The sequence below is a fragment of the Lagopus muta genome, chromosome 2 (assembly GCF_023343835.1).
Source record: "Lagopus muta isolate bLagMut1 chromosome 2, bLagMut1 primary, whole genome shotgun sequence".
Classification (NCBI taxonomy): domain Eukaryota; kingdom Metazoa; phylum Chordata; class Aves; order Galliformes; family Phasianidae; genus Lagopus; species Lagopus muta.
The window spans coordinates 98,825,471-98,840,602 of NC_064434.1; the positions used below are offsets into that span (position 1 = coordinate 98,825,471).

At 43.5% G+C, this 15,132-nt stretch overlaps 1 protein-coding gene across 25 annotated transcripts in view; it reads left to right on the plus strand.

Annotated features, from left to right (window-relative positions):
* Positions 1-2,157: 2,157 nt before the first annotated feature.
* NRXN1 (neurexin 1) overlaps positions 2,158-15,132 on the plus strand; it is a 633,554-nt gene continuing 620,579 nt past the window's right edge. For 23 of the 25 annotated variants that reach the window (XR_007375326.1, XM_048936787.1, XM_048936790.1 and 20 more), the window contains exons 1-2: positions 2,158-2,348; positions 5,676-7,129. Coding sequence is in view for 24 of the 25 variants with exons in the window: in XM_048936787.1 (XP_048792744.1) it covers positions 6,391-7,129 (739 nt within the window). In the remaining variant the exon portion in view is untranslated. Of the gene's footprint in view, positions 2,349-2,404; positions 2,424-5,675; positions 7,130-15,132 lie in introns of those variants that run through there. The other 2 variants (XM_048936789.1, XM_048936788.1) reach the window with 2 other exon arrangements.

Here is a 15,132-nt window from a genome sequence, read left to right on the forward strand (position 1 = left end):
CCAGATCTTAAACTTGCAGGTTGTATAATGTACTACATTTCCTGTGACAGAAAATATAGTTGGGCTGTTTCCAAGAATATCATTACCATTTTTAAAACTTATGAATATTTTCAGTATAACACAGAGCACTAATTAATGCAGTAGAAGTCAAGATTCTGTAAGACCATGTGCTACAAGGTATTCCATACATGTGTAAGCCTGAAAGATATACAAAGAGAGATGGTTTGGAAATCATGTTTCATCTTTTTTTTTTTTTTAATTAATTATTTTTGTGCTGCTTCAGAATGAATCAGCTGTGACACCATAGGCTGCAAAAATTTCTGAGAATGACAAAAACAAATTCTTTTAGAAGTCAATCAAAAACTGAATTAAATTCAGGAAATTTTATTGTCCCAACATTTCCCTGTATCTTCCTGACTAACTAATTGTCTAATTGCTTTATTTATTTGCAGGCTCTTCCCAGCCACCTCCTAAGAGTGGCAAGATTCTTGCTAGAGGCTTAAAGAAATGTGAATGTTGTCTGGTGCTAGTTGGTACAGTTGGGCTGTCCTTTAGTTGGAAAGCGGAAGAAGCCTCCACCTGCGCCAGCACATCCACCCATACCAGTGATTGGGCTTGGATTTTGATTCTCTCCATCTAAGAGAATCATAGAATCGTATCATAGAATCAGAATAGAATCAGAGAGTCACAGAATCATAACATGGATTGAATTGGAAGAGACCCTAAAGCCCACCCGGCCCCAACCCCTGCAATGGTCAGAGCTGCCATTCACCAAATCAGGCTGCACAGGGCCCATCCAACCTGGCCTTGGGCACCTCTGGGGATGAGGCAAAGAACATTAGAAGTGTTACCATATTTTCACCATAAGCACATAAGCTAAAAATTAGGCCACAGTTAGGAAATAGTGTTTTTTTTTTTTTTTTTTTTTTAATTACATAAAATATATATAATGAGTACTGATTTCTATCAGTCTGCAATTTTGCTCCTTTAAAAAAGTGTCTCCTTTTTTGTTATTGCTGAAGCCTATAATTTATATTCTTTTCATAGCAGGAGAGAGATTTGCTCCTTGTTCTGTTTGCACAGGTCAAGTTACTAGAACTGTCAGGAGAAATTCTCACTTTATTTGAAAATAAATGGATATGGGTATCATCTGGCTGAATAAAAAGGAAGTTTGATGATGTTACACGTACTGAAGATATGTAGCATGTCTAGCAAGCTTCTATTCTTGTTGTTTGGTTATTTCACCAAATTTATCATCAAAGGATGCCTGATTCATTAAAAAAGATCATAAGGCTAAGTCCTCTGTGATTGAGCTGGGAGAATGAGGGTTTTTTACACATTTCTGGAGCTTCAGTTCAAAACTAAATGGCTATGTGTTGTTTTCAGCTTGGAAAACAAAAAGTATGGCTGCACACACCTTTATAAAAAAGGATGCTGGGGGTGCTCTTGTGATTCTTTGAGTGTAACAGAATCATTACGGAGTCTGAAGAGTTGTAAGAACCTTGGCTTGGGTACCGGCAGCTCCCAGCCAGCACCTTTCTCCTGGCCACTGAGCACAAAGACTGCAGGCCACCATCTGGACACAACTGGGTGTGTTTGATATGACACGATGCCTTCCAAGCAGCTAAACCCAACGAGCTGAAGAAGCCTTAGATTTCTTCAATAGTTTGTGAGCGCTGGGCAACAACATACGTTCATACAGTTTTAACACACCGCCCAACAGCGCCCAGACTTTCCAACAGACCACCCCCCAGGCCCGGAAGGTATCCTTCGGTTAGAAGTCCACACCGGCATTTTCCTACAGGCACTGCAAGCTCCAGAAAGCTTCGGCTCTAGAACCATCCAACCGAGCAGCTCACCGCACGCAAAGCAGCAGTGTGGCGAGGAGGGAACCGGCAGAGCTGTCCCAGCCAGCGGAGCAGACGGGAGGGCACCAAGCCGACTCCCCGTCCCGCCCCCGCCCTCGGCGGCGCCCACCTCTCCTTCCCCGGGCCGTGCCCGCTGCAGTGCAGAGCCTCGGGGCGCGGCGGGCCCGGGGCGGGGCGGGCCGGGGTCTGCAGCGAGCGCGGCACCGCCCCCGGCGGGCAGACGGGCGCGGCGGCGTCACGCGGCGGCACCGCCCCCCGCTCCCGGCGGCCGCCCCCGCCCGCCGCCGCCGCCGCGCACCCGCAGCAGCGCCCGCTCCGTCGGCGAGCGGCAGAGGCAGCTCCGGCCGCGCCTGCCCCGGCCCGCGGCACCCCGCGCAGGTAAGGCGTGTCCGCGGTGCGGGCAGAGCGGCGCCGGGAAGGACGAGCCCCGCTGTGTCGCGGCGGAGGAGGAGGAAGAGGAGAAGGAGGCGCGAGAGGCTGGTGGGTTCGCATGCGGCGTTGTGGGGAGGTAGATGGCGGGGAGCGGAGATGGAGGAGCGGAGGGAGAAGTTAAAGGTTGGATGCGGCGATTCTTCCCGTGCCAAAGCGGGTGGGGGGTGGGATCTGTGTGAGCGGAGGGATGAATCAATGTGCTGCATGTTTTCCCTGGCGGGAGCTGCTCGGGTGCAACGCGAAGCAATGGGGATGCGTATCGCGATGGGATCTCTGTGTGCTGGCGGCGGGCTGGGGTGGGCGAGGGGCTTGTGCAGGAAGTGCATGGGCAATTTGGGACATTTCCTATTGTGAAGCAGAAGAAAGAGGGCAGGCGGCTGCCTCGGTGCGTTCGGAACCGCGCGGGTTCCTGCTGATGGTGTGCATTTTTGAAGGGGGAGAAATTCTATCACAAGCGTATTAAAATAAATACGTCTGCAGGCTGGAGAGGTAGCAAAATCGATCATTGCGGCCGCCTAGGAAAGAATTTGATTCTAGAAATTACGTGGAAACGGAGGGAAAAGATTAATGATGCCGCTAAGTCTGCTTTTCAATCGGAGCGCTTCTCCCTTTGGCCGCAGCAAGGTTGTTTTCCAGCTCCTTTCTTTTCATCCGGTGATTTGCGAACTCTCCGGGCTTCCCCACACCGGAGACAATGCCGAGCGCTGGGCACAATGAGGATCGTGCCGGGGCGGTGCGTGCCGCGACCTGCCGTTAGCCCGGGATTTATTGACCTCGGGGTGCCTCGCGCTCCCTGCCGCCCGTTTGGAAAGGCTCTATCGGAGCACCTGTGATCAAATCATCATTTTTAAAGGAAAAAAAAAAAAAATGTATATATGGCTATGGAGAGGTGGGGGAAGGATATTGATGCACTGCTGAGGCACTGAAGGCGCTGCTCTGTTAGTGCTGCTTTGTGTATATTTCTCACTACATGCATGTGCGGACACATTCAGTGCCGGGGGGGAGGAGGGGGGAAGAGGGGCTTGGAAGGAGTCGGCTGGCAGTTGAGACCCCGGTTGAGTGGTGTATACATGACCAAATCGTCCCCTCTAGGAAATGACAGTGTCCTTCTGCTTTGAAGATGAGACCGCGTTGTGTACTGATTGTGTGGATGATATCGTTAGTAATAAATAAGCAATTGTGGCTTTTTTATTACTATTATTTATTTCCTTGGGTCTTCCTTTTATCCTTTTCAATCTTTTCATCTTTCTCCCTTCCCCCCTCCCCCTTTATTTTCTTTCATTATTACTGTTATTATTCATTTCTTTCTCCCTTTCGTCCTCTCTCTGCCGCTCCGCGGGCGGGGGCCGGGCGGCACCGCAGCCGGCGGCAGGGCAGCTCTCCGGGAGGGATCCCCACTCGGCGGCTCTCCGCGGACACCTGTAGGGATCGCTCTGCACGCTCGGCGGCGCGCGTGCACCCCCACACACACAGACACACACGCGCGTTCTCACGCATCCGTGCACGCGGGCGCGCTCGCTCCTGCCTCGCGGCACCTGCCTGCTCGTGCTTCCCCTGCACACCACGCGCGTTCCCTCCCCACTCATCCCTCACCCTTGGGCCACGCGCCGACGCGCCCACCTGCCGTCCCCTGCCCCGGCCATACCCAGCTCGGCACACGCACAGCTCCCCGACCCCTTTTCCTCGCCGCAACCTCTCCCTCCCTCCGCCCTACGCTCGCCCTTCCCTCCCGCCCCCGGGGCATCCCTCGTGCTCCCACTCGCGTGCAGCTCCCCCCCCTCCAATCCCCCGCCGCTGCGGGGAGCCCCGGGCGCAGGCGGCAGCCGCTTCGACGCCGCCCCGTCGGGCCGCACAGGGCGGAGCTGTTCGTGGTGCTGAAGCGGTGCCTGCCCGCCCGACAGCGTAGAGGTGCCCCAAAGGCTCCCGTCGGGGGTCGGTGTTGCCTACTTCCCTCGACGAGCCATCCCGGGCACCGCGTTTTTTTAGGGGAGGGGGACTGCCGGAAAACTGCTGGCAGCGGCTTCAGGTGGGAAAAACCATGGGGCTCGCTGATGCCCTGCAGTGCCCGGTAGCGACTGAGCATGGTTGGCCTCTGCCCGATGGGTTTGGGAGTTCTTCTAACCTCTGAGGGTTCTTGCTTTCCTTTCACTTCTCTTGCCTGCCTGGCATGTGACAATAAAAATAAACGTGTTGACATTTAGAGAAATGAAATTAAATATAAAGAGAGAGTAGGAGGTGACTTAGCAGTTCAGAACGTGTCAGGTGCAGGCAGCCGAGGTGTGTGCAGGTTTTGCCCTGGCAGGCACATCCCTTCCCCCCCCTCGCAGCAGATGCATACCCGCACACAGTAGCCTGAGAGGGGCTTGGCAGCTCTGGCCGTGCTGTTCTGCCTGAGTGCTGCTGTCTGAGGAAAGTGTTGGAGATTCTCTCCTCCATCAGGAGATCTCTGCTCACACACTCCTCCTGGAAAACACTGTGCGGCTTGGAGGAAGAAAAGAGAAGGGAGCCTCTCTGCTGAAATGCTTTAAATGCAGAGATCGCTTCAGAAGAAGAGAGTGAACTATGGCATATGTATTATTTTTAAAATGAGGAATGTCCATTTAAATAAGGATGGCTGAGTAAACATACATAAAATACTGCAACCCATTTCAGAGGACTAACACCTGGGATTAGCTGATCTGCATTGTGAATAATGTCAGCATCAGAGCCGGCTTGAATTGGATTTTCCCTGCCAGAACAGAGAATATCAGCTGCAAAAGAAACCAGGTGTCAGAGAAAAATGCAGTTTGAAATTTTCAAAAAGCCTTCTAAGAAACCATTGCAATTCTTCCTCACCCCATGAAAATAAACCAGTAGGTGTGCCATGTACAGCAGAGCCTGCCAGTTCCTGCTGGGAGCTCTGTCCCTTTATTACGTTTTTGAGCTATGTTAGAAAGAACTAGAACCAGGCTTTGTACCATCATCTGCATTAATAGGACCCTATAGCTTCACAGGTGCTGATATTTCTATAAATAAATTACAGTAAACCAAATAGCAGGATAAGCAATATCTTTTAGGATACTTCTTAACATCAGTCTTATAATAATAATACATGCTCCTAAAATATTTGCAAGTTTTGGAATGGTAAGTAGTTTACATACAGATTAAACCATAAAAATGTGATCTGGTGTACACATATACATTGGATTTAAGCTTAGCACTGCATGTTATGATGATTTCTCAGTAACTCCAAAATTACAGCAGCACTTCACTGCTAACACTGAACAGCAGCTCAAATGAAAAATTAATCACAAGTGTACACTATTGATCAACTTTATGATTTCACTTGTTATTATTAGTTGTCGTTTCTTATTATTCTGTTTTGATTCCTTGCAGATTAGAAACAAAAATAATAGAAGAGTTCACCCCCTGGATCTTAGCCTTGGCCTTTTACAAGCGAGCAGAAGAGGAGCTGTCAGGCTGTGCATGTCAAATAGCCGCCCGGCTGTTTGACAGCTTCTGGGTTTCAACCCCATTGGGATTGAGGCAGCTCAGGAAGCCATGAGCGATGAGTCCTGTCGCCTGCTGACGCTGCTCCAGCACCATGGCAGGCATTCCGTGATCTGACAAGAGGATACGTCTTGGGGAGGCAGCACTGGGATCCGTAATTGGCTTCCTGGGAAACTACAGCTGGTGGATAGGATGTAAAAAGAGGTACACACACACTGGGATATTGCTACACTCTTGTTGAGCTCCTGGATCTGCTTGGAGGAGAGGATTTTGCCACCAGTCTTGTTTTTGTATCTCCCGCTTTGGTAATGTTGGCTTTGGGGAAAATTTCTGCTGACTCACCCACGCCCAGACACCTTTCTCAAAACTTGGCTGATCAGTGAAGAACACCACCGACACCTTCTCCCCTCTGGCCCCCTCAGTGTCCCCCTCCATCCCGTGGGGCCCCCGCAGCCCCCCCCGTCCCGTGGCGGGGGTGAGCACGCCTGAAGCTCCGAGCGTGGCCGGTGTCCAGCAAGATTTTACCCTGTCTGCCCCTGGGGCCCCAGCGCCGCCCCCCGCCGGCACTGCCGCCCCACTCGCTCGCCCCAGGCCGCGCAGGATGGGGGCGGCGCTGGTGCGGCGCGGGGGCTGCCTGCTGCTCTGGCTGGCCCTGCTGCTGGGCTGCTGGGCTGAGCTGGGCAGCGGGCTGGAGTTTCCAGGGGCCGAGGGGCAGTGGACCCGCTTCCCCAAGTGGAATGCCTGCTGCGAGAGCGAGATGAGCTTCAACATGAAGACGCGCAGCTCCAGTGGGCTGGTGCTCTACTTTGACGATGAGGGCTTCTGTGACTTCCTGGAGCTCATCCTCACCCAAGGTGGGCGGCTACAGCTCAGTTTCTCCATCTTCTGTGCTGAGCCTGCCACCTTGCTCTCTGATATGGCGGTCAACGACAACCTTTGGCATGCCGTGGTCATCCGCCGCCACTTCAAGAACACCACTCTGATCATTGACCGGGCTGAGGCGAAGTGGGTGGAGGTGAAGTCCAAGCGGCGGGACATGACTGTGTTCAGTGGCCTCTTCTTGGGGGGACTCCCGCCGGAGCTGCGGTCGGCGACTCTAAAGCTGACACTCTCCTCTGTCAAGGACCGGGAGCCCTTCAAGGGCTGGATAACAGATGTTCGGGTCAACTACACACAGACGTCGCCGGTGGAGAGCCAGGAGGTGCGGCTGGATGATGAGCAGAGCCGCCTGTGTGCTCGGGAGGATGTTTGCCTCAACGGAGGTGTCTGCTCGGTGCTCAACGACCAGGCTGTCTGCGACTGCTCCCAAACGGGCTTTCGGGGGAAGGACTGCAGTGAAGGTAAGGCACCATCTTAGCTTGCCCCACCACCCCCTTTGTGTAGTGGAGGGGATGGGTAGGAGGTCAGGCCTGCATGGAGTTTCATCTGTATGAGTGGGTCTCGCTCCCCTTCCCGCTGCCTCCCTGCTGCCTCCTCTCTTCCTGCCTTCCTCTCCCCACGTGTCTCTGTGGCAGACCATGGTGCCATCACTCCTCTGTTCTCTTCAGGGGCGAGCAGGGGGAGGAAGACATCATCTGGGTATCTTCTGATGGCAGGGTCAGATGTGGGGATGTCCTGGGATGGAGAAAGGACAGGGCCTCGGTGCCAGGTGCTTCCCAGCTGGGAGGGGGTGGCCAGCATTTTACTTGAGGGTGAGGGTGGGCAAGCTTGCAGTGAGCAGCTGCTGGCAATTAATTTTGGGAAAAGGGAAAACAACAAGGAGAAATTTTGCCGGATGAAGTGCAAAGATGACCTGGGTTTATTTTTGTAGGGTAGCGGAGATCCAGAGTTTGTTTTGTTTTGATACCTACTTCTGGTCTGTTATTTGAATAAAATCAGTGATTTACTTGGGAATTCCTTAAATTGTTGCCGAGGAGGAAGATTAGACAGAGGATTATGATTTTACACATATGTGAACGGTATTGCTTTGTGATGTATTAGCCATTTACAATGCTAGTCTTAAAGAGAGAATACAAAAGGGGGAAGCATACTCTCCATGACTGCAAAATTCCTGAGGAAGATAGAGCTTTGAAAAACAGCAGTATCCTGAGTCCCATCTGAAAATAAAGCACTGAGTAAAATATGGTTCGTATTCAGTGCCCATTGTTATTTGTGGTTGGAAGGATTGTGAACATTTAATGCAGATACATGCAGGATTCATATTATTTTGCTAGTAAGTGTACCACTGCTTGAAGCTATGTAAGCATAGAGATTACCTGTGTTATGTACCTACAATGTAACTTACAGGTATACATATGAAATGAGACCAAATGTATCAAGTGAGAATGTAATGTTCATGTCAGAATTTGAGGGCAAAGACCTGAGTGTAAAATGTAAAAGTAAATATCAATAAGATACTACGTAGGCCAAATGAAGGTCTTCCCTGAGTAGCTGCATGACATTTATAGCTGAATAATTTTGTCATTTCTATCAGATTTCACCCATTTTAAAAAAGAAAACTTCATTTGTGACTGTGCTTTATTATGTAATACCTTCTGTCCTTAGTGTCAGTACCCAAAACACCACAGTCATTCTGCATCTTGTTTGCTTTATCAGTTGTTTATCTCTCATCTGCCATTTGTTAATAAAACCAAACCTTATAAACATCTTAAAATAAGTTTTAGTAAGTAAAGGCCAAATGATAATTTAACAGAATAAGAAGTCTGTTTTTTCAATAACACACAGTCCCAGAAACAGTACAATGAGGTATCTTGTATTTTATTCTAAATCATGTCAGTAAATTTAGTATTTGAGGGGGAATTTTTAATGCATAGTAATACTTAATATATAGGTGTACATAAAATATTGAGTTGTCTTTGCACCTTTGAGTTAGGCCTCATAAACTAAAAAGCAAATTGTGAGCTGTAGCAGTTAGATTAAAGCAACAATAATCATTTATATATAATTATAAACCTATATATATTGAAAGTGTTTATTTAAAGTGATTTTGAGCATATATTTATGTGAAAAGTTTGTATAATTGCATGTAAAATGAGGCAGAAAAAAATCTAATCTTTAAATAACAGAATTAACGAGATCATGAGCTATTTTTAAATAACATTTTTGTATTTAGATTGAATCTTCATGAAATAGTTTTTTATATGTAAGCATGTATTGTATAGTGGTTGTAAGATGATGATACTGAAAATAATTTTAGAATCCACCAAATTAGAGTGAAATACTGGCTTCAATCAATTACAATGTTTTTAGAATTGACATCAGTGGGATCCCCCTCACATGTTCCTTGGCCACCAAGAAGCCTTATAAAATAGTAACAAGACATACTTTTTGCTTAGACTCATCCTGAAGTATTCAGCTTCTAATTTCATTTGAAATAAAAGACAGTGTTTTCACTGATACCAGTATAAATCGAATTTGTTTCTGTTGATCAAAAAAAAAGATAAGTTAAATTCAGATCAGTGAGGTTTGATGAAGGGATTAGTAACTACTTATGTGCTACCAAAGATATTGAACTGATTTGTAATTAATAATTTAATCTTTTCAGAAATAAAAAAGTGGAAGTACAAGTGAAACGACCACATTTGTCAAGTAGGAGATCCTGGCTATTGTTACTTATTTCTTTATAGCCAGCATAGAAATTATGTTGTTGAGTTATGGCCTTTTGTTCCTGGAATGTGTAAATTTTCCCCAGCCCTTAATAAGAGGTTGCCGTTGTTGAAGGATGGAGGATCATCTCAAACTGTGGTGATGTGAAGTGAGACTTTTGAGATTTTGCTCTTTGTCTTGTTTTAATTAGAAATGTTTTGTATGTGGAAAAAAAACCAAAGTGTCCATTTTTATCTGAAATCTTGACCATATGTCCTAGTTACTACCTTTTTCCTTCAAGGTGAAAGATTAAAATCCATTCTCTGTCAAGACCTATCTATCTACATTATGTATAAGCTTAGATTTTGTGTGCTTTTGTATTTCTGGCTGGGCACAGGGTTCAGTTTTAAGTGGTGTAATGAGCACTTCAGGAATCAATAATATTAAAAACAAACAAAAGAAAATCAACTTTTTCAAAAAATTTTAATCCTGACTTGCACATTTAAGAGATTAGAAAATAAATGTATAGACTTAAATAGGTTTGAAGAGTCAATGGCCTCGAGCCTTTCAGGCCTTAGGAAGCATTTTTTATATCATCTAAGTCTCCCTGCCCTTCTTCTTCACCTTTGAAAATCTCATTAAGTCTTCTTGAAGTAAAATTTTCTCAGAAGAATAAAGTTTCACCAAGTATATTTGCTTTGAAAATCCCATATTATTGTAACTAGTATATAAAGTATTATATATCTGGATTGCTGCGTCCAGGCCTGGGGCTCCTGGCACAAGAAGGATGCAGAGCTCTTGGAGCAGATCTAGAAGACCACTAAGATGACCAGAGAGCTGGAGCACCTCTCCTATAAAGAAAGGTGGAGGGAACTGGTCTTGCTTAGCATAGAGAAGAGAAGGCTGTCATGTGACCTCATTGCGGTCTTCCAATATTTGGAGGGAGCATATAAACAGGAAGGGAAATGGCTGTTTATGAGGGTGAATAGTGATAGGACAAGGGGGAATGGTTTTAAACTGAGACAGGGGAGGTTTAGTCATAGATTTAGGGATGTTAGGATGAAGTTATTCACTCGGAGGGTGGTGATGCACTGGAACAGGTTGCCCAAGGAGGTTTGGATGCCCCATCCCTGGAGGCATTCAAGGCCAGGCTGGATGTGGCTCTGGGAAGCCTGGTCTGGTGGTTGGTGACCCTGCACATAGCAGGGGGGTTGAAGCTGTGTGATCATTATGGTCCTTTTCAACCCAGGCCATTCTATGATTCTGTGATAACTTACTCCCAGTAGGCTTGACTGTCCTTTTGCCTCTCTAATTGAGAGTAGCTTCATTTATGTTATCCAAACTATATGAGAGTGAAATTTAGGAAAGTATTGGATATATTGCATTCAGTCATGTTCTTAGTTCCAATAGTATCTAAACTCTCTTCAGTGGGAGATTTCATATGAATCACAGAATAAGGACTGGAGTTCTACTCGAATATTAAGGGCATGCTGTCTACAGCAGAGAAAAATACGACATGTAGCAGTACTGTTGTTGGCTGGGCTGAGTGCTTATAGATAAAGACAGCACGAGAGGCCTTCTAAAAAAGGGGAATATTATTTCTCGTAATAACTCAGCAGAAGGAAAAATACATAAAATTATGATAAATTTTGCTAGAAATAAGACTAGCGTTAAAATAAACCCCAATTGCCACACAAATTTTCTGATAAATTCTTTGACATACACCACAATCTTCTCAGTGAAAATTATATTATTCCATGAGAAAAATCAAATGGATATGGTGTGATTTTGCTAAAATAACTGTTTGTTAAGAAGACTGTTCTTAAGAATTAAATTAGTGAATTAAGTCAGAGTCCTAGAAGATAAGGAGAATACGTCTCCTACCAGTATTTTTTATTCCATTTTGTTTCTTATGTTTAAATTTCAGAACAAAAACAAGTATTACATTAATAAAATATTGACCTTCTGACTTTAGATGGAATTTATAATTTTTCTTTTTATTTTCATTCGTATTAAAATAATATAGTCCAGTATCCTGACTGAGAAAATAGACAGATGCCTCTGGAGAAGGCAATGAAAACCATGTTACACGCTTTGCTCTGGGAAATGTTTCTCACTGAACCCAGATTCTTGTCAATTCACGACCTTCTGTGGTTCTGTATCTGTGACTGTTTCAAGAAAATTACATGTGGGGTGATTTATCTTTCTAAAATGTAGCTGGGCTACTTGCCTCAATATTTGGTTGTTATAGAAACAATTACTCTGTGGATCCAAAGTGTTCTTGTTTAGAGCATGGTTTATTTTAACTGTCCTACTGAGTTTCTGTTTTGTGGAAAAAATGAGGACTGTTCATGCAGCTGTTCACTGTAAGAGATACCCTTCCTTGTCAGATATTTAGAACTTGATGCCAGCTATGGTTTGAACTGTGAAAAGTTTTTTTTGTTTTGTTTTGTTCTGTTTTTAAGGAAGTAAATTTCAGATGTTTCAGGCTAGCCAGCATTTAGATTTGTTTGTTTGGGTTCTGAATATATTACATCAATCTTTGTTGTGCATATTTGCTTCTTTATGTTAACTTTAAAAAAAAGTCATCCAATATTCATATCTTTTTGAAAATTTCCATATTATAATTCCTTCAATTCCCTTATGTATTGAATAAAATATATAAACATCTTTGGGCATGAATTATATTTTTTCAGATAGATGTTTGAGCTCAAAGTGATACTTTTGAACTCATCATACATAGTCTTACAAGAGTAGTCATCATGGTTTTTATCCTTCTTGAATAGTTAGCTAGATATATTATGGAATAGTAAATATTGCGAGCAAAACTTTTTGTTTATACTTCAGAATCTTTATCTTCAGCTCACATCTTTTTAAATGATCTGTATCCTAAGTTTCTTGTCAGTGCCAATAGCTAGGATGGCAATACTGATTTAGGAGGAAAAATAGAAATCCAATAGAGATTACACTAAAATTCTGATGATTAGATTAGTTTAGCTAATATGTTTAATTGTTTATTTTTATTTTTATTTTTGAAATAGTGGTTGGTTTTTTTTTTGTTGTTGTTGCTTTTTTGTCCATCTTGAATCCTGAAGGCAGAGAGTCAAATAATTCCACAGTTCAAAACTGTATTAAATCTGCACCCTTTGAATTCAGTTGTCTGCATCATGCTTATGTCTGCTTAATGGAAAATTCTGCATCATTTTTTAAAACGCAGTTTGATATATTATTTTGTTTACCAGAATTTGGCATTATGTGATATTGATTTCAATATCTGCCTCATGTAAAATCACAGCAATTTAAATCCTGTGTCACTGCTAATTAGGAGTTGGCAGTCTGTTTTATATTCTAAGAAAGTGACTTGTTGAATATGGCTAATCCTTTCAAAATGGTGATATTGAAATGTTTCCAAAAGACCACTTATTTTATGTAGTGTACATCTTAGTACCCCAAATCAATAGTATTTTAGACAGTGAGGATGTTGTTTCCCTTTGTGCCATGAGCAGGGCTCGTGTAAATTTTGAGTTTATACTGCAAATTGTAGAATGCTAATATACACGAATAATTTACATTTAGAAACATAGGACATTGTGTCAGATTGGTTGTATTCATTCTGAATTTTAGAAAATATTTAACAAAATTATCCACATTCTAATGTAATGACATTTCAAGGCTTGTGGGCATTTTAGACCAAATGCATTTGATCTTTTCTTAGCTGTGCATTGATGCCCTAGAGTCTTTTAGCCATAGATGCTAGCCAAGGAGTTGCGGGAAAACGCTTGGATTACAGAACATAAAATTTTATCTCCTCATCATTATAGAGCTGATAGATGGGAATGAGGAGGCAGACTGGCAAGTAAAACCAGTTCCTGGTAGAAACAGCTTGATGTAGAGACTAACTTCAATACATACAGCTTTGGTGTTTTATGTTTCTTTTAACGTATGTATCAAAGTTGGCTGGTAATTTAAAATAAAACAGTTAATCCATCTCTTGATGGAATTAGTACAGTGCATTTTCCTTGGTGTTACTTCAGAAAGCATGAAACCACAGCAGCTTCTGCAAAAATGCTTTGTCTAGTTTATTGTACTGATGTTGAAATTGTATACCTTCATGAACATGTGATTTTATAGAATAGTGAAGGGCATTCTGAGGCATTGTGTACCTTGTTTTACATGGGGAGTACATTGAAAAGACCACAGTTAACTTCTTTCAGGCAGTGATTTGTAACAAACATGCATTTAGCTGTTGGGTTTATGTTGTGATACATAGAACTGTCTAGCAAAATACATTGTATCTCTGATACCTTTATATTATTCTACCCTGACTGGAGTAGAATATTTACAAAATAATTCGGTTTTTTCCTGCAAAGTTGATAACTTTCAGTGCTGACAGCTTTGTGTTGAGGTGATCTAGGAGTATCACAGGCTCTTTACTAACCTCGATTATATTATCATATATGCAGTCAGTCTGTCAAAAGCTCAGGTTCTCATCTGCCAAACGAAAAGGTAGATGTGTGTGGTGGGTTCACGTAATGAATCACTGCGACCATTCTCCTGGATTTTGGTGTACTTAGTAGAACCATTGAGCACTTCAATGCATAAAATACTCACATCAGCTCATGAAAAAGCACATGACTTTGATTCCAGTTTGCCAGTTTGCATCATTGCATCACTTCTCCAGCTCTGGGTTTTGGTGTTTTTTTTTTTTTTTTTTTTTTTTTTTTTGTCTGCCAGGTAAAATTACTGCCCTGTATAGGATTTTTTTTTAATTTTCAATTTTTAGTTATTTATTTATTTAGGTTAGGATTTTCTTCCTGGAAGTTGGAATCTTAAAAAAAAAAAAAAAAAAAATCAGAATTTTGATTTGGGATTTAAGAAGGGAAGTCAAGACTTGAAGCTCCATCTACCGATGTGCAACCTTTTTTGTCTACAGAAACAATACTAACCATCTGTCTTTGAAGTTGCCACTGTTGTTACTGTATATCTGTCTATCCACAGCTGAGTATTCAGAATAGCACTTTTTTCCCTTGTTCACAACTGATGTGAAGTGAGGTGCTTTCCATTTGTCTGTCTAGATGTTGAAATGAGGCAGCTTGTCAATTGATGACTACTTTTCCCTTGACAACGCAGCTCTTCTCATGGTTGTAGCAGTTCTTATCCTTTACAATATTATGACATCTGTAGAGAAATTATCCTTATTACAGTAAATGAATCCAAGATTCAATAGGCTGAGGATAGTGGGAAATTGTGGCTCTCAGACAGTGATTATATCATTTTCAACATTTCATTCTCTTTTTTTTCCAATGAGAAATCTGGAGATGTAGGCACAAGGTGACCCCTCTCATGCTTTGTTTGAACTCTTTGAGAATTAAGAGACAGAGGAGACTGATGGAAGCTTTCTTTGTGAGAAGGATTGTATTTTAGATTTCTGTAATTTTAAGTAATCGTTTATGAATTTGGAATGATTTCTCTGGGTCCTAGTAAGCAGCAGATTTTGTGCCTTATAGATAGCTGAAAAAAAATGGTTTCTGTTTTCATTTTCCATTGGAACCAATTTGAAGCCCCATTGAAATAAGCTTTGAATTAGAACAAATGTGATAACCTGCTGATTATGAACTCATTATTCAAGGAAGAATATGATAATACAGAAGATCGAGGGCAAATTAAATAACATGCAGATTCCAACTGTAGTATTAATTTGAGAAGATAGAGAAAAGACTTCATAAATTTGGATATTTTTCTCTATCATCATTGTCAT